General features: G+C 50.3%; 1 protein-coding gene across 2 annotated transcripts in view; it reads left to right on the top strand.

Moving 5' to 3' along the window:
* RGS10 (regulator of G protein signaling 10) overlaps nt 1-20,544 on the top strand; it is a 42,875-nt gene extending 22,331 nt beyond the window's left edge. Inside the window, exons 4-5 of one of the 2 annotated variants that reach the window (XM_010375977.2) lie at nt 4,156-4,299; nt 20,159-20,544. In XM_010375977.2, coding sequence (XP_010374279.2) covers nt 4,156-4,299; nt 20,159-20,305 — 291 coding nt within the window. In that variant the 3' untranslated portion in view covers nt 20,306-20,544. Of the gene's footprint in view, nt 1-4,155; nt 4,300-4,492; nt 4,610-20,158 lie in introns of those variants that run through there. The other variant, XM_030941289.1, reaches the window with a different exon arrangement.
* The last annotated feature ends 570 nt before the right edge of the window (nt 20,545-21,114 follow it).

Here is a 21,114-nt window from a genome sequence, read left to right as displayed (position 1 = left end):
ACCCCGTCTCTACTAAAAATACAAAAAATTAGCTGGGCGTGGTGGTGGGCGCCTGTAGTCCCAGCTACTCGGGAGGCTGAGGCAGGAGAATGGCGTGAACCTGGGAGGTGGAGCTTGCAGTGAGCTGAGATCACGCCACTGCACTCCAGCCTGGGTGACAGAGTGAGACTCCATCTCAAAAAATAAATAAATAAATAAAATTTAAAAAAAGAAATCCTCTCTCCTCAGCCTCCCAAAGTGCTAGGATTACAGGTGTGAGCCACTCCACCTGGTCAGGATGTTTTCATCACTAGTATTCTAAAACTCTTCAGTCAGGGGCTTTGGAGGCAGAGGCAGGGTTCATTCATTGTGTGAATTCTTTGTGGAGCCTTATAATCTGGAAATTTGTAGTTCCGGGAAATGGTCTTATGTTGTTATTATTATCATCATCATTTTGGTAACTTTTTTTCCTTCCATTGTCTCTGGTCTCTTTTCCAATGATGACCTTTCACCGATGCATTGAGCCCTTAATTTCATGTTTTATTCTTCCTATTTAAAAAAAATTTTTTTTTTTTTTGGCTTTTGGAGATTTTGACTTTATCTTCAGATCCTCCTATTGAGTTTTTCCTGCTTTTTTGTTTTCTCCAGACAAGGGCCCCCTAGTCTGTTCCTGGGGGGCCACAAGGCTGATATGTTCCTAAACTAAACATATTTCTAATTAACTGTATCAGGAGAAGTTTCCTGGGGGGGGGTCTATATTTGGAATTTCCCTGAATCCCTTTATTCTGTTTGGCATCTCATTCTTGCCATCCTCTGTGCCTCTGTTCTGGAGCCTCCCTGGGTCTGTTTCTTTAGAAAAGAAAACTCGACTCTTCTGTTGAAGGTGGGGAGGGAGCCACCTGTCTGCTCAGGGTTGGTGGTCAGGGTGGAGGACCTGGAGGTCTGATGGCTTCTTTCTGCCGCCCTCATCAATTTCATTGGGCTACCTGATGCCCTCGAGCTCCTGCCGTCTCTAGACGCGTTTCTTGTTGGCACCCCCTCCTCACCCGTGCAGGGCCTTGGGGTTCGTTCTTCTGGGTCTCTGCAGAGTCATCTGCTGTTCCTCCGACTGCTTCCCATTTCCGGCCAGTTCTTGAAAATATTCTCATATCATTTATTGGATATTTTCTTTGCCTCATTCTCTTTCTGAAATTGATATTAGTAAAGTTAGTGTCTTGATCTTTTCATTTTCCTAGGAATTATCTCCCACATTCCATCTCTGGAAGAAGACGGGGTGGAGAGGAGCCGGAGGCCAGCAGATGGGATGGGAGTGGGGTTCGAGAGCTGGCGTCTGGCTGAGCATTGTCACAGCTGAGGCACTGCCAGGCCTCGAAGAAGGGCCCCAGCCTTGTGGGGTGCCTGGAAGGTGCTCACTGGGGTGCAGGTGCTTCATGGGCAGTCCCCGAGTTGATGAGCCCAGGTGGGACCCTTCTCCAGTGCCTGCCAGGACAGCCTCAGATGCTGGACACTTCGGGTCTCCCCAGGGAGAAAGGGGCTCTCTGGTCCAGGCTGTGGCCAGCCACGTGTGTCAGGGCCGTGGAAGAGAAGTCGGCCATCCTTCCAGGCCACAGACACAGAATCAACTCCACCAGCTTTGTTCCTGCCCTGACAGTAGCTAGAATAGGGTTAACAAAGCTCTGGAAAAATCTACCAAAATAGCTCCAGAGACTGGTTCTTCTTTTCTGCTCATGTTCCCGGTCTGGACACCAGGCCTTCCCGTGACTGGCCTGTGGTCGCCGTCTCAGGGTTTCCCTTTTCAGTCACACTTCCTAGCTCCGCTGAGATAAGCTGAGCCCTGCAGCCGCTTACGGTCCGCATCTGGTCAGCCAGGGCCTCGACGCCGACACTGTTGTCACACAGACTTGGGAGGGACAGCCGGTGGGAGAAGGCAGGGCTGAGATCCTCAAGGCTTGTATACCTGCAGTCACTGGAACCTACTTCCTTTCCCCCGGCCCCTTCTGCCCCACCTCAAAGACTCAAGCCATTCATTGCACTTTTCTATTTCAGATTCATTCAAGATATCCTGTATTCATGTGTGCATGTGTGTGCGTGTGTGCATGTGTGTGCGTGTGTGCATGTGTGTGCGTGTGTGCATGTGTGTGCGTGTGTGCATGTGTGTGCGTGTGTGTGTGTGCGTATGAATGTTCAAGGGGAGGGGAGGTCTAAAGTGATTTCTACCCCCAGACCTCTGCATGGAGTTTGCTCATCTGCCTGTCTGAAATTCTCCTTTCATGAAGTGGCTTTAAAACAGGAAGTGGTTTTCCAAAAGCGTCGCTTCCTGACGGAATGGGGGTGGTGGGAGGGAGGCCGTGGCTTCATGGAGCTGGTGGGTCTTAGAGAGGACAGCAGGGCCAGCTCTTAAGTGCCACCCCCTTGGGTCTTGAGGATGGCCCCCAGACCTGTCCCTTAGACAGTCACGATTGTCTGGAGAGACTCCAGACAATCACTGAGTCTGGCATCGATTCACTGCTCCTATTGACAGTAAAGGCAGGGTGGACAGCATGGCTTTCGGTGTTCACCCAGCCTGGGCCATCTCCCTGCAAGTGCTGGCGAGGCTTGCTTTCTCACAGAACAGGACATGGCCAGGCCACGGCTTCTCAGGATCTTTTGTCCTCAGTGCCCTGAACTGAAAAAGGGTTCCTCTTCCTTCCTTTCATGCACCAGCTATCAAAACCTTCTGGTGGTTTCCTTAAGGGCAGAAAGTTTGTAGAGCTTGGGAGTTCCCAAACCAAGTGCCACAGCACATGTGAAGCCCCAGGTGGGCTCTTGGAGAGAAAGGCAGTTTTCAAGGCCCCCCGCACACATATGTCATAGCTGTGTGGCTGCATTTTAGAGGCATTTGTTGTCTGCCTTGCTCTGTAGGGTAAGGTCATGCTTTAGAGTCTAACGTTCAGAGAAACAGCCCCATTTTTGCTGTTGGTGAGGTATGAGCACAGGAAGTCTCCTTTCTCTAAAAGAAAATTGAGCCCTCAGGGGAAGTTCTGGAGAAGGCTCCTGCGCCTGCAGCCCCGCCCTGAGGCGTGCTGTCCTAAAGACACAGTTCTTACTGTGAAGTCATCTCCTTACCATCCGTGAGTGCTCCTGAGCCCGCCTCGGTTAGTTTCGGGTGAAACAGGAAGCCAGTACCTATCAGGGCTGCTGCTTCCCAGCAGGACCACTCTGGACTTGAGGGCGGGCAGCGAGTATTTTCTCCACTGCCTGTGCTCAGTATCTCCTTACCTAAAAGGAAATCACCCTGCCTGGGAAGGCCGCAGACTGCACAACCTGGAGGGGCCAATGTGTCTTGCAGAAGTGGAACTGAGCAGAATTCAGAGGCCTTGGAGCCAAACAGTCCTAAGGGCTCCCAGAAGCTCTCAGATAAGCCACGCCACTTCTCCTGACCTCTGTGTCCTCATGGGGAAAGTGGCACTAATAGGAAAATGCCCTTTGCTGCATGTCCAGGGGATTAAGGAAATGGAATGCCTCCAAGCAGGTGTCTGCAGCCTAGTGGGCACTGGAAAACTGGTAGGGATAGGCGTACGTACTTTCACTTGATTTTTTTTTTTTTTTTTTTGGAGATGGAGTCTCACTGTGTCACCCAGGATGGAGTTCAGTGGTGCAATCTCAGCTCACTGCAACCTCTGTCTCCTGGGTTCAAGCAATTCTCCTGCTTCAGCCTCCCGAGTAGCTGGGATTACAGGTGTGCACCACCATGCCTGGCTAATTTTTGTGTTTTTAGTAGAGATGAGGTTTCACCATGTTAGCCAGGCTGGTCTTGAACTCCTGACCTCAGGTGATCCACCTGCCTTGGCTTCCCAAAGTGCTGGGATTACAGGCGTGTGCCACTGTGCCCGGCCACAGGATGGTTGTAAACGGTACTGAGTGCTCTCTGCGGGCCAGGATTCTTTCTGTCATGGCTTCTGGATGGTTAATGCAGCAATTTTGTTCCAGGAGATGTGGCTGCGGGGTAGGGGCTTGGCAGTGCAAGTTCTCCCATATAGAAATTCTCTCTGGAGTGGCCTGAGAGCCCCTGGGCTGTGGGGGGTGCCTTTCTCTTGCCACAGCAGCTCCTGTGGGCCTGGCTGGATGGGAGAGCAGGGCTCAGGCTGGGAAGGCTGTGTGGGCAGATAGCACACAGGCCCCATCTGTCTCCTCCAGATGCAGGAAAAGGCAAAGGAGATCTACATGACCTTTCTGTCCAGCAAGGCCTCATCACAGGTCAACGTGGAGGGGCAGTCTCGGCTCAACGAGAAGATCCTGGAAGAACCGCACCCTCTGATGTTCCAGAAACTCCAGGACCAGGTAACCTGACTTCCCTGCCTGTGCCTTGATTTGAAAACCTACATTAATTCCAGGCCTGGAAGAATTTAGTGAAACACCCAATGTTAGACTCCCGGGAAACCGTCTCATCCGGCCGGGCAGACTGAGGTACATTGAGGGGCCGTGGTTGGGGACAGCGGGGACTGGAATCCTAAGCTCGAGATTTGCCCCACAGGAGTCTCCCCAGGCCTGTTTACTCTTGGTCTACACACAGTTTGGAATGGCAGGTGTATCTGCCTTCTCAATCCAGATTAGAGCGGGGGCTGGAGCTATTTGAGGAGCCTGTACTGAGAAAGCAACCTATAATTGCTGAAGGTAAGAATAGATGGAAAACTCCTATAGCAAGCAGGAGAACTCAAAGTGGCAGGAGAAACAGGCTGTTTTTGTGCAAATATCCAGACACTGCCACATACTTTTAGTGGCCCCATACTGTAAGCTGTTAATAGTTCGTCATGTAGCCCGAGTCATGATGAAAAGGTTAGCATCGGGCAGCATGTTCTATGTGAATTCTGATTCACATTTGGCTATTAAAGGAAACTTGCAGCGGGCCTCCTGGAAGTGGTGACTTTGAGCCAGTAGGAAGGATGCATGGGCATTGATTTGCCGTGGCAAAGGGAGTGGAACGTATGGTGAAAGGCAGTTTTTGTGACTGTAGCCATATGGGGATATCGACCCCACCCTGGTCCTCAGAATCTTTTCAAAGCTCCCTGAGACACTCTAAAGCGCAGCCAGGGTTGAGAACCTGTACAGACCACTGTGCTGTCAGTATTCTCAATAATGACAACACTAAGTACCATTTCGTTTTTGGTTTTGTTTTTGTTCTTTTGTTTTGGAGACAGAGTCTCGCTCTGTCACCCAGGCTGAAGTGCAGTGGCACAATCTCCACTCACTGCAAGCTCCGCCTCCCGGATTCATGCCATTCTCCTGCCTCAGCCTCCTGAGTAGCTGGGACTACAGACACCCGCCACCACACCCAGCTAATTCTTTTGTATTTTTAGTAGAGACGGGGTTTCACCGTGTTAGCCAGGATGGTCTCGATCTCCTGACCTCATGATCCACCCACGTTGGCCTCCCAAAGTGCTGGGATTACAGACGTGAGCCACCATCCCCGGCGTTTTTTTTTTTTAGACCGAGTCTTACTCTGTCTCCCAGGATGGAGTGCAATGACTCGATCTTGGTTCACTGCAATCTCCGCCTCCCAGGTTCAAGCGATTCTCTTGCCTCAGCCTCCTGAGTAGCTGGAATTACAGGTGCCCACCACCATGCCCGGCTAATTTTTATATTTTTAATAGAGACCGGGTTTCACCATGTTGGCCAGGTTGGTCTCGAATTCCTGACCTCAAGTGATCCACCCACCTCAGCCTCCCAAAGTACTGGGATTATCAGTGTGAGCCACTGCACCTGGACTTTCTGGGTTTTGTTTTTTTGAGATGAAGTCTCACTCTCTGGCCCAGGCTGGAGTGCAGTGGCTCCATCTCCGCTCACTGCCACATCCACCTCCTGAGTTCAAGCGATTCTCCTGCCTCAGCCTCCCTACCAGCTGGGATTATAGGCCTATACCACCACGCCCGGCTAATTTTTTGTATTTTTAGTAGGGATGGGGTTTCACCATGTTGACTAGGCTGGTCCCGAACTCCTGGCCTCAAGTGATCCACCCGCCTTGGCCTCCCAAAGTGCTGGGATTGCAGGCGTGAGCCACCGTGCCTGGCCCTAACTACCATTTAGGACTGCCTGTTTGAGCCTGATGCCACACTTGGTGTGTACTGTCTCATTTTATCTCCAGTGAGTATTATCATTCTCATTTTGCTGAAGAGAAAAACAAGGTTCAGGGAGATTAAGTGGTTTGTTACCATTAAGTCATGCAGGGAGCAGAAAGTGCTGGAAGCCAGATTCCTTCTAGTCCATCTGCCTTCAAAGACCATGCCCCCTGTGACCCCTGTGGCCTGTGTTGCTCTGCCAGGCTCCTGGGCAGCCTCTTGATGTTTCTCCAAGCTCGGTGAGGCCCCTGGAGCAGAGGGATTGGAAAGGCTTTGTGAATGCCAGTCATCCGACTTCCCAGGACTGCGGGAGCCAAGGCAGGATGAGGAATGGGAGAGTTCTGACTCCATGCGGTAGCACTGCAGGCTCTGAGAGATCCAGCTCGCCTGCCCAACAGCTCAGAACTGAGCTGGACCTTATGACTAGGCATGCCCCTTCAACTCATTCAGTGGGAGGCTTAGCCAGCACAGAAAGGAAGAAACACAGGGGACAGAGGCTGATTGGTTTTTTTTTCCTTTTCTTAATGACAAAGAATTTTATTTATTTATTTATTTATTTATTTATTTATTTATTTATTTATTTTTGAGACAGGATGTCCCTCTGTTGCCCAGGTTGGAGCACAGTGGCATGAACACGGCTCACTGCAACCTTGGCCTCCCAGGCTCAAGTGATCCTCCCACCTCAGCCTCCCAAGTAGCCGGGGCCACAGGTGTGCGCCACCATTCCCAGCTAATTTTTGTATTTTTTTTGTAGAGATGAGCTCTCATTATGTTGCCCAGGCTGTTCTTGAACTCCTGAGCTCAGGCGATTCTCCAGACTTGGCCTCCCAAAGTGTTGGGATCATGGGCAAGAGCCACCACGCCAGCCTCAGAAAAATTTTTAAAAATAATTTTTATCCAACTGTAAGCATCACACATGCTCAAGAAAAAAAACTTGGAAAACAAAAATATAAAGAAGAAATCATTTCTTTATTGCATGATTGCACACTTGGAGATAACCACCAAATAACATTTGATCTGTAGACTTTCCATCTTTTTTTCTATAAATAACACGTATGCACATGCCCCTAACAGATGTGGCCTAATAAATGTAATAGTAATGTATGTGTTTATGCACACCAAACAGATGTGCAGTCCAAACTGTTGAATGTAAAGCAAGTACTGTTATACTCTGTTGTTAAAAGCCTTTTCTTGGAAGGTTGGGCTCAGTTGCTCATGCCTGTAATCCCAGCACTTTGGGAGGCCAAGGCGGATGGATCACCTACGGTCAGGAGTTCCAGACCAGCCTGGACAACATGACGAAAACCCCTCTCTGCTAAAAATACAAAAATTAGCCAGGTGTGGTGTTGGGCGCCTGTAATCCCAGCTAATCCCAGCTACTCGGGAGGCTGAGGCAGGAGAATTGCTTGAGCCTGGGAGGCTAAGGCTGCACTGAGCCGAGATAGTGCCACTGCACTCCAGCCTGGGCAACAGAGTGAGACTCCATCTCAAAAAAAAAAAAAAAAAAAAAGAGTGTTTTAACTGGATAGAGAGAAAGAGCCACGAACTTTCCTTCCAAGGCATAACTGGGTGAAAACAAGGTATTTGGAATCAGAGCCGATTTCACAGTGAGTCTCCAGGTGAACGGCCCCTGGGTTCCATTTTCCTTTGAAAACTCTGTCTTTCCGGGTCCTTGCTGTAACTGTCAAAATTCGTGCTCAGCACTAACCCCGGTTTTTTTGTTGCAAAGGCTCCCTTGAGAGCTCTGTTTTCCTGAGTGAAGGAGATTGAAGCTGAGGGGAACATGTTTGGAGCCACAAGATTTCACGGAACTTTCAAAAGCCTCTGCCGCGGCTTTGGCTTTGCTGAGCGCTGCTGGGCTTCATGGTGGAGGCGCAGAGCAGCCACTTCCCGTGTGTTCAGCACCGCCGCCCTGGGACTTAGCTCCTCATCACCACGTGCGTGTCGGGCTCCGCTGCTCTCTGAGCTTCTAGGAGGGCAGCTCTGACTTTGTAGGGCGCAGCTGGAACCTAGAAGGACGGGAAAATCTTCCCTGAACCCCAGGCTGGATGAGCCCACTCCCATGCACCCTGTTTAAAGGAGAGCTTCAAGAGTTTTCAGTCAGGTCCTGTTTATTCTTGCTTTGCACACAGTTCTAACAGGTTTTTTGGTTCATAGCAGATTTGAAGTTGTGGTAGAGACTATGGAGGGATGAGCAGCAAGAGGTGACCACTGACAGCTAGGGAGGACACAGAAATGACACTGAGCACAAGCACGGCACCGAGGCCTAAGCCCCTGGGCGTGGGGACCTCCAATGCCACACGCCACACCATGGGCATCCCTGTGCTATTGGACAGTGACATGATAAGTGAGCCTGGTGACCCCAAACCATCCAGTAGAAGTTAAATTGAGGTCAGCATATTATGTGAAGAATGCATTATTCATTTTAATGAGCACTTCATCACAAACATTTTTTTTTTTGGAGACATAGTCTCGTTCTGTCACCCAGGCTGGAGTACAATGGTGCCATCTCTGCTCACTGCAGCCTCCGCCTCCCAGGTTCAAGTGATTCTCCTGCCTCAGCCTCCTGAGTAGCTGGGATTACAGGCGTGTGCCACCAGGCTAGGCTAATTTTTGTATTTTTAGTAGAGATGGCATCTGACCATGTTGGCCAGGTTGGTCTCAAACTCCTGGCCTCAAGTGATCCACCCACCTCGGCCTCCCAAACTACTGAGATTACAGGTGTGAGCTACTGTGTCCAGCCAAAGGCATCTTAAGAGAAGCTTGAGGGGCTTAAAACTTTGCTACCTGGGAAATTCATGTAAGCGGCAAGATGGTTCTCTGATTTAATTCAGTTCTACAAGCTTGGTGTGCCCAGTCCTTTGGTGGCAAAGCCAGGAGAGGCAAAATGTGGTACTGTGGGTATTTCCCTAGTACATTAGCCTAGAGTCAGAGGCTGCTGTTGGACAAATTTAGGTTGGAGGAAGCAGGAAGGAAGGGGGCTACCTTACAAAAAAATTCTTCAGGGAATTGCAGTTCCTTACAGTGTCTTTTCTTTAAAAACATCTATTCCGGCCGGGCGCGGTGGCTCCTGCCTGTAATCCCAGCACTTTGGGAGGCCGAGTTGGGCAGATCACGAGGTCAGGATATCAAGACCATCCTGGCTAACACAGTGAAACCCCGTCTCTACTAAAAATACAAAATTAGCTGGGTGTGGTGGCGGGCGCCTGTAGTCCCAGCTACTCGGGAGGCTGAGGCAGGAGAATGGCGGGAACCTGGGAGGCGGAGGTTGCAGTGAACCGAGATTGCACCACTGCACTTTAGCCTGGGCGACAGAGTGAGACTCCATCTCAAAAAACAAACAAACAAACGAAAACATCGATTCCTGGGAGACTTGATTCCGTCCTGGCTGGTCTGCTGGTTTGTGGATTTGCTGTTTTATTCATTCCTTAATGCTACAATAATGAATTGAGGCCCTACTCTATACCAGGGACTGTGCTAGGAACTGTGTGTACAACAGGGAAATCAGCATCCACCCCACCAAGGAGGGCAGAGAAAGATCAATGCTAAGAAGGAAATGCAGCAGGAGATGGGCTGAGAGGGACTGGGAGGGGCCTGCTAGGGTCGGTGCTCAAGGAGGGCTCCCTGGAGAGGTGACTGGGACCTGAATGGCAAGCGGGATCTGGATGAGAGGACCTGGGAGCCAGGACCTTCCAAGGAGAGGCAAGCGCAAAGGACCCCAGGCAGGGGCAGCAGGTACGTTGGGGGTCAGTGTTGTCATCGGAATGCAGCAAATGAGGGGGTGGTGGAAGCTCAGTTGGGAGGGACTGGCTGAGTCAGGCCCCAAGGCTGTGGCAGACAGTTTAATTGCAGGGATGTGAACAGTGGCTGTTTATAGAATGTGCTGGTTGGGCTGGTAACTCTTGGACCTCTTAGAGCCTGAGCACCTTGGCTCAGGTCCCTAGCTCAGGGCTGTGCCTGTCCCACACCAGCTGGGCAAGAGAAGGTGGATGGCTCAGTGCAGAGCCAGCTCTATTACTAGAAAGTCAGCTGTGAAACCCTGACCTCCTGACCTTGGCTCACCATTTGTATGGTGGGTGGGAGTGGCCTGACCTCTGCCCCTCCCCACTTTCCCCTTCCCCCTCTCCCCCTGTCCAATACTCGCTGGATATGGAGCTGCCAGATTCATCACCGTTATGACAGTACATGAGCTTGGCCCTGAGCACCAGAGGCAGAAGTGGGGGCTTCTAGTCCAGCCTTGCCTCTGTCTGACCCCAGGAGGTTCTGTTTCTTACTGTGGCTTCCAAGTCCTCATCTGTAATATGGGGCTTTGGGCAAATCCTCTGCTACCTCTCTGAGTTGTGCTGCAAAGCAGTGTATGAGCGTTCAATGCCCTGGTGTTAAAAAGTCTCTCTCTGATAACCACAATCTTATTTCCTTAGATCTGACTCCCCCTGCTGCCCCTACCCCAACTTCTTTGACTTTATTTATTTATTTTTGTTGAGTCAGGGTCTCACTCTGTCACCCAGGCTGGAGTACAGTGGTGTGATCTTGGCTCACTGCAGCCTTGACCTCCTGGGCTCAAGCAATCCTTCCACCTCAGCCTCCCAAGTAGCTGATACTGCAGGCAAGTGTCACCAGGCTCAGCTATTTTTTTATTTTTATTTTTTGTAAAGATGGGGTCTCACTATGTTGCCCAGGCTGGTCTCAAACTCCTGGCCTCAAGCAATCCTCCCGTCTTGGCCTCCTAAAGTGTTGGGATTGGAGGCATAAGCCACTGTGCCCAGCCTTCTTTCACTTTAGAATTTAGTTGCTGTGAGATTGCGGGCAAGACTTGCTCCCTCTCTGTGCCTGGCTTTTCTCATTTGTGAAGCGGGGGTATTCGTGAACTGACCTCAAGTGATGTGCCCACCTCAGCCTCTCAAAGTGCTGGGATTACAGGCATGAACCTCTGTGCCCTGCCTATTTTAATTTTTTTTATGCTGGGGCTCCCCCTGTCATCCAGGCTGGAATACAGTGGCACCATCATGGCTCACTGTAGCCTTGGCCTCCCAGGCTCAAGCCATCCTCTAACCTCAGACTGCCGAGTAGCTGGGACTATAGGCGTGTGCCACCACGCTTGGCTAATTTTTAAAATATATTTTTCTAGGGGTGGGGTCTTACTATGTTGCCCAGGCCAGTCTTGAACTCCTGGGCTCAAGCAGTCCTCCAGCCTTGGCCTCCTAAAGTGTTGCTGTGATTACAGGCGTGAACTACAGTGTCTGGCCTAAAATTATCTTAAATTGTTAAATTAGTACATGCTCATTGTTAAAATAAAAAAAATTCATGTGTCCAGGAGGGTATGAAGTGAAAAGTTAAGATCCCCCAGTGTTGCCCCTCCCTCTCTCTCCCTAGCGGGAAATCAATGCCATCATTGGTCCTTTCAGGCTCTACTCAAACATTGAAGAATGGAACACATTAAAGTCTGCTCAGTGACTTACAGTTGTTCCATATGAAAGATTTAAAACAAAGTTCTCCTCTGGCATATTTCTTAGCCCCAGTTTACACATCTTTCTTGCTCAGAAGCCTTTGGCTTAAGTTCTATAGCACAGCATGGTCTGGAACAGCCATGAGCTTGATGAAGATGGAAAGGTCCAGATCATTGCACATGGCAGCTTCGTGGCTTTCTCAGTCCATGGAAGAGAAGGGCATAGGTTTGGGGGAGTGGGGTGCTCATTCTTCTTCCATGAATATCACAGGTCCCCATGCCTACACTTAAAAGCAGATTTTGGGCCGGGCGCAGTGGCTCATGCCTATAATCCCAGCACTTTGGGAGGCCGAGGCAGGTGGATCAGCTGAGGTCAGGAGTTCGAGACTAGCCTGGCCAATATGGTGAAACCTCATCTCTATGAATAATACAAAAAAATTAGCTGGGCGTGGTGGTACACACCTGTAATCTCAGCTACTCAGGAGGCTGAGGCAGGAAAATCACTTGAACCCAGGAGGCGGAGGTTGCAGTGAGCCGAGATCGTGCCATTGCACTCCAGCCTGAGTGACAAGAGTGAAACTCCATCTCAAAATAAATAAATAAGCAGATTTTGTGTCTATTAGGATGCCTTCTCCAGGCTTTGGTTCTGGTGCTAAACTCTAGCCTGGAAAAGCAGAGATGAGGTGGCCTTCTCCACTCAAAAAGAAGTCCTTAGCCTCTGGTGCTTACAAAAAAAAATGGAAAACCAGCACTTTGGGAGGCTGAGGTGGGTGGATCACCTGAGGTCAGGAGTTTGAGACCAGCCTGGCCAATGTGGTGAAACCCCGTCTCCACTAAAAATACAAAAATTAGCTGCACATGGTTGCATGTGCCTATAATCCCAGCTACTTGGGAGGCTGGGGCAGGAGAATCGATTGTACCTGGAAGGGAGAGGTTGCAGTGAGCTGAGATCATACCACTCTACTCCAGCCTGGGCGACAGAGTGAAACTCTGTCTCAAAAAAAAAAAAAAAAAAAAAAGGAAAAGGCCTGGGTGAGATGCCAGCGCTCCCAGCCACGTCCTTGACAGAGAAAGGAACCATGAATGGGGTCCCTTTTTAGCAATGCAGTTTCTTTTGAGTTTCCCCAGAAAGTAAGAGGTGAGAAATGCTTCCTTTTTCAACATAAGTAAGAGGGGTGGACCAGCTATTGAGGGCCTGGGAGGGTGAGAAAGGGGCTGTCCGGCCTGTGGCGGACATTTGGGGGCCCATTCTCTACCCTTCTCTATTATTTCTCCAAACGGGACCTGGGCCTGAGTGCCCCTGCATGACCCTGGTCCCCTCTCCTGGGTGGTGGCAGAGGCTGTGGTGGTGGCCAGAGCAAGGGACTTAGGATGTGTCAGTCTTATGGGTGCCAGGTGACATTTGCTCCAAAAGATCAAACGCAGGGCAGAAATGGGTATCTTCCAGCATGCTCCGCCAGAAAAGGCAGGTGTGGTTTTTTATTCAAACGGAAGGGAGGTTGGCTGTCTGTGTACACCATAGCCATCTGCCTCACAAGGGTCAGGGCGGGAAGGGCAGTATTCGAGATACTTTGAGATGTTTCTTGCAACTTTAAAATGGTATTTGGTGCTGGGCACGGTGGCTCACGCTTGTAATCCCAGCACTTTGGGTGGCTGAGGCAGGAGGATGATGAGGTCAGGAGATTGAGACCATCCTGGCCAACATGGTGAAACCCCATCTCTACTAAAAATACAAAAATTAGCTGGGTGTGGTGGCACATGCTTGTAATCCCAGCTACCTGGGGGGCTGAGGCAGGAGAGTTGCTTGAATCAGGGAGTTGGAAGTTGCAGTGAGCCGAGATCGCGCCACTGCACTCCAGCCTGGCGACAGAGTGAGACTCTGTCTCAGAAAAAGAAAAAAGGTATTTGGGGGAAGAGGAGGGGAGAGTGGCACTCAGAGGAGCATTCAACTCCCCTTCTGATGGCAAAAGGCAAAATTAAAATGCCTTCACCCCCAGCAGAAAGTGAGTCATGTCATTTGGGCCTGGAATTTGAGTCCTATGGACTGCAGAGAAAAGCGAACAATCGGCTCCACACGTGTGACGGCACTGAACCCATGAGCTTGGGAGGGGATTTCATCCAAGCAAGGTCTCTCTGATCCTGTTGTGTCCAGACTCCTTGTGGATTTCCAATCCCACCCCTGGCACACTGTCATCTCTGGCTGGTCTGTCTATGAAGCTGCAGCGCCATGCAAGAACAACAGAACCTTCTGTGTGGCCCGTCCTGGTGCTCTGGGGCAAGGGCTGACTTGAGCTGCTTCGTCTGCTCATTTGCTGTCTGCCAGCTGCCCTCAGACCTCCTCCTGGGTGCAGCCCGTTCCCACTTGAAAGGGAAATGGTCTTTACTTGAGGGGGTGGGTACATGCCTGTTTGTGCCTTGCCCCAACAGCCTTGTCAATGCCCAGCCACTTCTGAGGGCTGGAGGGACAGGAGATTCCTTTTTTCTCCCTTTGTGTCTCCTCGCATGGGTACACAAGCCCGTCTGTAGTCCATGTGTGTGGAGAGAGGACGCATTCTAGAGCCGCAATTCAGAGACGGCGGTGCTTCCACCTTCTTTCAGCGATTTTCATGTAAAAATGAAACCAAGTTCTTAAAGCAAATATGATATCCCATTAATTAAACTTGCATTGCCTTAAGGAATGATGTTTTCTTCTCGTGCCTGAAATAACATGGCGGAGGGTTTTGAAGAGAAGAGAGGATGCGTGTTTTGTTTAGGTCTTCTTTTTTTTTTTTTTTTTTTTTTTTTTGAGACAGAGTCTCGCTCTGTCGCCCAGGCTGGAGTGCAGTGGCCAGATCTCAGCTCACTGCAAGCTCCGCCTCCCAGGTTTATGCCATTCTCCTGCCTCAGCCTCCCGAGTAGCTGGGACTACAGGCGCCCGCCACTTCGCCCGGCTAGTTTTTTGTATTTTTTAGTAGAGACGGGGTTTCACCGTGTTAGCCAGGATGGTCTCGATCTCCTGACCTCGTGATCCGCCCGTCTCGGCCTCCCAAAGTGCTGGGATTACAGGCTTGTGCCACCGCGCCCGGCCTGTTTAGGTCTTCTGTACTTGTCTTCTGAGAAGTGTTAAAATATTTATTAGGCTTGAAATGCAATGAATGGAGACAGACGCAACATTCACAGAGGGGCCTCCAAGGCTGGTTGAGCTCGTTTTTACACAGCTGAGTGTGCGTCAGGGGGACGTCCTTTCCTGGAGCGGCACATTTTGAACAGTCTGAAGTTGGAGCACTGCATGGATATTTTTCTTTCAGGAAGGCAAATCCTGCTTAGTCATGGCCATGTCTGGGATCTGGAGAGGAGGTGGTTTGGTGATATAAAGACCTGGTTTTGCAGGACGGTTGTACAAAGTTGCACATCTGCAGGAAGCCTCCCTCCTCGTTTTTGTCCGAATCTCACTTCCAGCAGCCTGTAGGATTGGATCCCAAGGCAACGATGCTAAACAGTTTACAGTCCAGGCCTGCAGCTCGCAGATGTGGGGCTGCCAAAACCCCAAACCTTGCTAAGCCACAGCTGTCTTGGCCAAAAAAATTTAAAAAAAAGATACAGAATGCAGCTCAGCTGCCAACTTGAGTTTTCCGCTTCACCAGCAGCCGCTCGTTGGACGGATGGCTGCCTCAGCTCTGCTCCCGTGTCTTCCAGTCACCTGCAGCCTCCCGCTTAGCCCAGATGGCTCCATTTTCTTCTTTCTCTTCCTCATGGACACTTAAGGAGTCTGACCATGTTGTTCAGGTGCCCATCACAGTCCAACCCTGGTGAGGTCATTTCTCCCCCTCAGGGAGCCCTGCTTGTTGGAACTGTCTGGGACCCCTAGGCCCATCTCATTTTCTGTGTTTGAGCAGGGGTGAGGTAAAATCAAAAAGATGACTCGATGAGCCTCCTTGGGCTGTCGTAAGCAATGACCCCAAGCCAAGTGGCTTCGAACAGCAGAAACGCATTCGCTCAGCAGAAACATTGAAAATCTGACATCACGGTGTTGGCAGGGCCCTGTTGTCCAAAAGGCTCTGGTGGGCGGTGGCGGGGGGGTGTTGGGGGTACTTCCTTGCCCCTTCAGCTCCCAGACTGCTGGTGGCTGCCGGCACTCCTTAGCGCTCCTTGGCTCATGGCTGCATCACCGATGTCTGCCTCTGCCTTCACATACCTTCTTCCCTCAGTGTGTCTCTCTGTGACCCCTCCTCTTCTGATAAGGACACCCGGTCCTTGGATTTAGGGCCTACCCTAAATGCAGTGTGATTTCATTTTGAGACCCTTTTCCAGCCCTCTTTTCAAATGAGGTCAATTCTGAGAATCCAGGTGAACGTAAGTTTAGGGGAGCAGCACTTACCCCACTACTGACCTTTAGGGACATTTATTTCTCACTTAGACACATGGATACACTCTTAAATAATGTATTTGGAGCCAGGTGCGATGGCTCACGCCTGTAATCCCAGCACTTTGGGAGGCCTAGGAGGGTGGATCACCTGAGGTCAGGAGTTTGAGACCAGCCTGGTCAACATGGTGAAACCCCGTCTCTACTTAGCTGGGTGTGGTGGCGCACGCCGGTAATCACAGCTACTCAGGAGGCAGAAGTGGGAGAAGCGCTTGAACCCGGGAGGCGGAGGTTGCAGTGAGCCAAGATTGCGCCACTGCACTCCAGCCTGGGTGACAGAGTGGGACTGCATCTCAAAAAAACAAACAGCAAAAACAAAAAAGAACGTATTTGGGATCATTGTTTTTAGACAGGGTGTGTTTTTAAAATTTAGTATCAGTCATTTAACATTCACGGGCAGTTTTCCATGTTACTCTCTTTGCAGCCCTCGTTTTTTTTTTGTCCTGCCATGCGAGTGGCAGATGGCCTCATGGTCAGGAGTAGGGGCTCTGGAGCCTGCGAGGGCTGGCCTCCCGCCCTTCTCTTTTGCTCACTGTTATGAGCTGACCTGTGCTCCCCTCCCTAATTCATATGTTGAAGTCCTAATCCCCAGAATGTGACTTTATTTAGAGATAGACCTTTAAAGGGGTAATTAACATTAAACGAGGACATGGAGGTGGGCCCTAATCCAATCTGACTGGTGTCCTTGTAAGAAGAGGAGGTAAGGATACACATGCACTGGGGAGACCCCGTGAAGACGCAGGGAAACGGTGTGGTCTGCAAGCCAAGGAGAGCGGCCTCAGGAGAAACCCACCCTGACAGCATCTTGACCTTGGACTTCTAGCCTCCGGAACTGTGATGAACCCCTAAGCCCCTCGTGTCCTCCTCTGTCAAATCAGGGTCTTCAGAGTGCTGGAGAGGGGATTGAAGGAAAGAATGCCCACACGCTGCCTAGCGCGGGGCTGGAGGGCACAGCGGCCGGGTACTAGCTGGATTCATTTCCCCAGCCTCTGCTGCTGTGCAGCGAACGGTTTCTGTTCAGTCAGTGGTAAACATTTACTGGACCCCAGTTACAGCTCTTTTCCCTATGACAGATGAGATTCTGGCCAGTACCTGGGCACACTATCTCTGGCCGCTTTCTTGGAAGAAAGTTGTAGGTGCATTTTTTTTTTTTTTGAGACAGGGTCTGACTCTGTCACCCAGGATGGAGTACAATGGCGTGATCCTAGCTCACTGCAGCCTCAACCTCCCCAGGCTTAGGTGATCCTCCCACTTCAGCCTCTTTAGTAGCTGGGACTGCAGGTGGGTGCCACCAAGCCCCGCTAATTTTTATATTTTTAGTAGAGACAGGATTTTGCTATCCCCTCCTCAGCCTGCCAGAGCGCTGGGGTTTCAGGCATGAGCCACCGCGCCCGGCCTTAGTTGCATTCTCCATCCTCTAAGTCACCTTTGCTGAGCCCCGTCCCAGGAGCACCCTGTTACTGCATGCTCCTGAGCCAGGCCCAGGGGGTCCTTGGCCGGTGGCAGTCAGAAGTCTGCCTGCGCACCCCATGTAGAGCAGTTGGGCTTCCCACAGCCCAGGCACATGCAGGCTTTGGGGGTGACATCCTCTCTTTCTCGAGCCTGTCTGGGTCCAACGGCCACAGCCACCTCCCAGTCACTGCAGCAGCATGGGAGATGGGCAAGGGCTCTCAGAGGACAAAACCTCTGCCTGAGGGACTTCTGTACTTGTAGGGCATTTCACACCTGCCCCAGTAGGGAGTGGCCCTTATGCTCTTAATAAATAGTTTGCAGCCCCCTCCCCTCAGGCTTGCTGGCAGCCTCCGGATCTCAGGGTCGAGTCCTGCCAGCCCGGTGCAGTCCCTGAGCTTCCTCCCAGCTCAAGCAGCCTCCTTCCCTCCCCCTCCTCCTCTGCCCTGGGTGCCCCCAACGCCAGCCTTTTTTCTTCTCTACTTTGAAGTCTGAGCCTCAGAGCCACTACAGGCAAACAGGATGTTCCTCTCCCACGCGCAAAGACTTCACACGAGATGTCTGGGTTGCACCGCATCCTGCTCAGAGTGGCAGGTCCCATCTGCGTGGACCTGGGGTGGGAGTGGGCACAGAACTGAGGCTGGGTGCCAGCCGGGACCCTGGTGCCACTGGTTTCATTAGTCACATTTGGGCATTCATTGCAAACTTTGAACTAGGTAAGCCTCGAAAAGTTTTCCTTGGGGGCTCTTGTGCTTGGAAGGGCTGAATAAGGCAGATGGTGACGCTTGCTTAGCACCTTGGTGGGACACCCTGAAGGAGTAATGGTGTTTCTCATCCCCCACCTCACCCCCGGCTATGATTTTTGTATCTTCTGGGATTAAATTTTTTTTTTTTCTGTAAACCTCAGAAAATTACAGTCACACCTGGAATTACAGGATGGCTACAAGACAGACGACTGCTCTAGCGTGGCATGGGACAGGGCCTTAAGGAGGCAGGGCCTTGCTGAGCAGCTGGACGACTCGGGCAGTACTAGAAGGGCACCAGGAGATGGGCAGGCGCTAGTTTAACAGTTTAAAGAAAACCTAAAGTCCCAGGTCTTTCTCTGGGTCGTGGACTCTGTTTATAGCACAGTGACTCAGGCGGTTCTGCTGTGGTTGAAGCCATCTTGGGAAGATGAAGGTGTAAAATTTGAGGGTTCCAGTTCCCTCCTGAAGCACCTCCTATCTGCCAAGCAGATGTTCTGAGTCCTTTGAGTCCCTCAGATGTTTATTTATTTTTTATTTTATTTTATTTATTTATTTTTTTGAGACAGAGTCTCGCTCTGTTGCCCAGGCTGGAGTGCAGTGGTGTGATCTCAGCTCACTGCAGCCTCTGCCTCCCAGGTTCAAGTGATTCTTCCGCCTCAGCCTCCCAAGTAGCTGGGGTTACAGGCATGTGCCACCACGCTCAGCTAATTTTTGTATTTTTAGTAGAGACGGGGGTTTCACCATGTTGGCCAGGCTGGTCTTGAACTCCTGACCTCAAGTGATCCACCTGCCTCCACCTCCCAAAGTGCTGAGATTACAGGTGTGATCCACCGTGCCCGGCCCCCTCAGATGTTTCATTTATAAAATAGTGTATGTGTGTTGGGAGAGGGCAGCCTTAAAATATGTCAGGGTTTTACCATCTGCTTGACAACCCCGTCTGGCAGTCAGCGACATTCTAGACATCTCTGGAACTTTCCACTTGGTTGTTCCGTGTACCAGGGTGAACTGTGTGGATTTTTAGTTGCAGAGTATACTGAAAGTTAAGTGGAAAGGTCTGAGAGGGGGAGAGAGAGAGAGAGAGAGAAAGATGAGGGGTGGGAAAGAGATTATACTCCTCAACAGCTGGAAAAGGCTTTGTGCTTCTCCTTTCCCTGCCCCTTTCCTGGGACAAGGGAGGAGGGCAGATGGCACAGGATTGGGTAGGAGTGGGGGAAGATGAATGCTGGTCACAAGGACCATGGCCCAGCAGAGGTTCAGTGGCGGCCAAAGGAAGCTACTGTGCCTGTGGACAGCCTTCTGAGTGTCTGCTGTACCGGCAGGGGCCGCCCTCTAATCTGGGGCACTTCAGCTCTGTCCGGTGTCTTCTTCGCTCACCTGACATACCTTAGACTTGTTTCATTCTAGGGATGTGCTCCCCAGCCTGTCTGATGGCACAGATGTTGGCCTGCTGCAGCTGGCTGCTTTGTTCTTTATTTGGGGCCTGTTCCCGTGCTAAGATCATAGTTTGACTGTCCTGCCCTGCAGTGAGCATGCCTCATTTTGACTCTTGGCACAATAATAGGTTTGTTTGAGATCTCGGATGCCAGACTTACTGGGAGTCTTAACAATACTGGCATCATATGATATATCAGTGATCTTTTTAACACCACTGCCTCTACAGAAATGGTTTCTATCCGGCTGCCTTAAGCTCTTGGAGAAATACGTCCTTGTGTTATCTAGGCAAATAAAGGGGAGAGTCTTGAAGGCCTTCTTGGTACAAGGGTCTGAATGAGTGCTGTGTGAATCTATATTTCCGTGGAAAATAAAGGCATATTTGTTCATGTGACTGTCTATATATTCCATTGAGATTATTGCATAATGACCAAAAATCTCCAGGAAATCTGCCTTGTCTAGCAGATGGCTTATTTGAGCTTTCTTAGTGTGTTCTTTGCACGTATTAGTATTCTTTGCCACATGGTAGGTATCTAATACTTACTTGATGAGATGATTTATGGCCTGGATTCGCCTCAGCCTTCAGATTCTTTTTTCTTTTCCTCTGTAGATCTTTAATCTCATGAAGTATGACAGCTACAGCCGCTTCTTAAAGTCTGACTTGTTTTTAAAACACAAGCGAACCGAGGAAGAGGAAGAAGATTCGCCTGATGCTCAAACTGCGGCTAAAAGAGCTTCCAGAATTTATAACACATGAGCCCCCAAAGAGCCAGGACTGGCAGCTTTAAGAAGCAAAGGAACTTCCTCTCAGGACCGTGCAGGGTTTATCATTGCTTTGTTATTTGTAAGGACTGAAATGTACAAAACCCTTCCATGGGATATGTGTGTTTTATTAACTGCTTCACCAGTAAATTTTGCATGATGGCTAAGCTAACATAAAAAAAATAATAACTTGGAAGTTTTAGTTCACAAAACAGAGATTCCTTCAACACTGGACACGTTGAGCATTTTGTAGCTTAATTAAGCCTCATGTAAGGCCGCAGGGTGAAACACATCACTACCTTTTACCTTGTAAGTGTTTGCTCTACCTCTCTGGTGAGTGGATGCATGTCCACACGTCACTTGGTAAATTAACTCAAGCATGCGTTGATCCGGCAAACCCAGGCTACTGGGGGTATTGTCTGCCAGTCGCCTTTTGGGTTAAATATTTCTCGAGAGCAAGTTCAGTGCTGGAAAAAGAAAATGAATCACTGACAGCCTCTAAAGATTTGGGAAACTTGTGTGTGAGTGTCATCAAAGGGTTATTATTTCTTGTGTGTGGGTTGGTCCCGGTTTTGACCACAACCCGTGACATTTCATGCAACGCAGATAAATAGTTCATCTTGACAGAAACAAGATCTCAACCAGGAAGGAAAAGACCCACAAGTGGGAAATTGTTCAGGGTCCCCCTGGCGAGTCAAGGTGTTGTTGAATGGCATTGTAGCACAGGTACGTGCCGAGGACGGAGTTGGTGGGGCTCTTCCTTTCTCCTGTACCCATCGCGGACACATCATAATCCTTTCCTCT

Source organism: Rhinopithecus roxellana, chromosome 11, assembly GCF_007565055.1.
Source record: "Rhinopithecus roxellana isolate Shanxi Qingling chromosome 11, ASM756505v1, whole genome shotgun sequence".
In the NCBI taxonomy this organism is placed as follows: Eukaryota; Metazoa; Chordata; class Mammalia; order Primates; family Cercopithecidae; genus Rhinopithecus; species Rhinopithecus roxellana.
The sequence above is the reverse complement of the archived record's forward strand: the minus strand, read 5'-3'. Positions and strand labels throughout refer to the sequence as shown.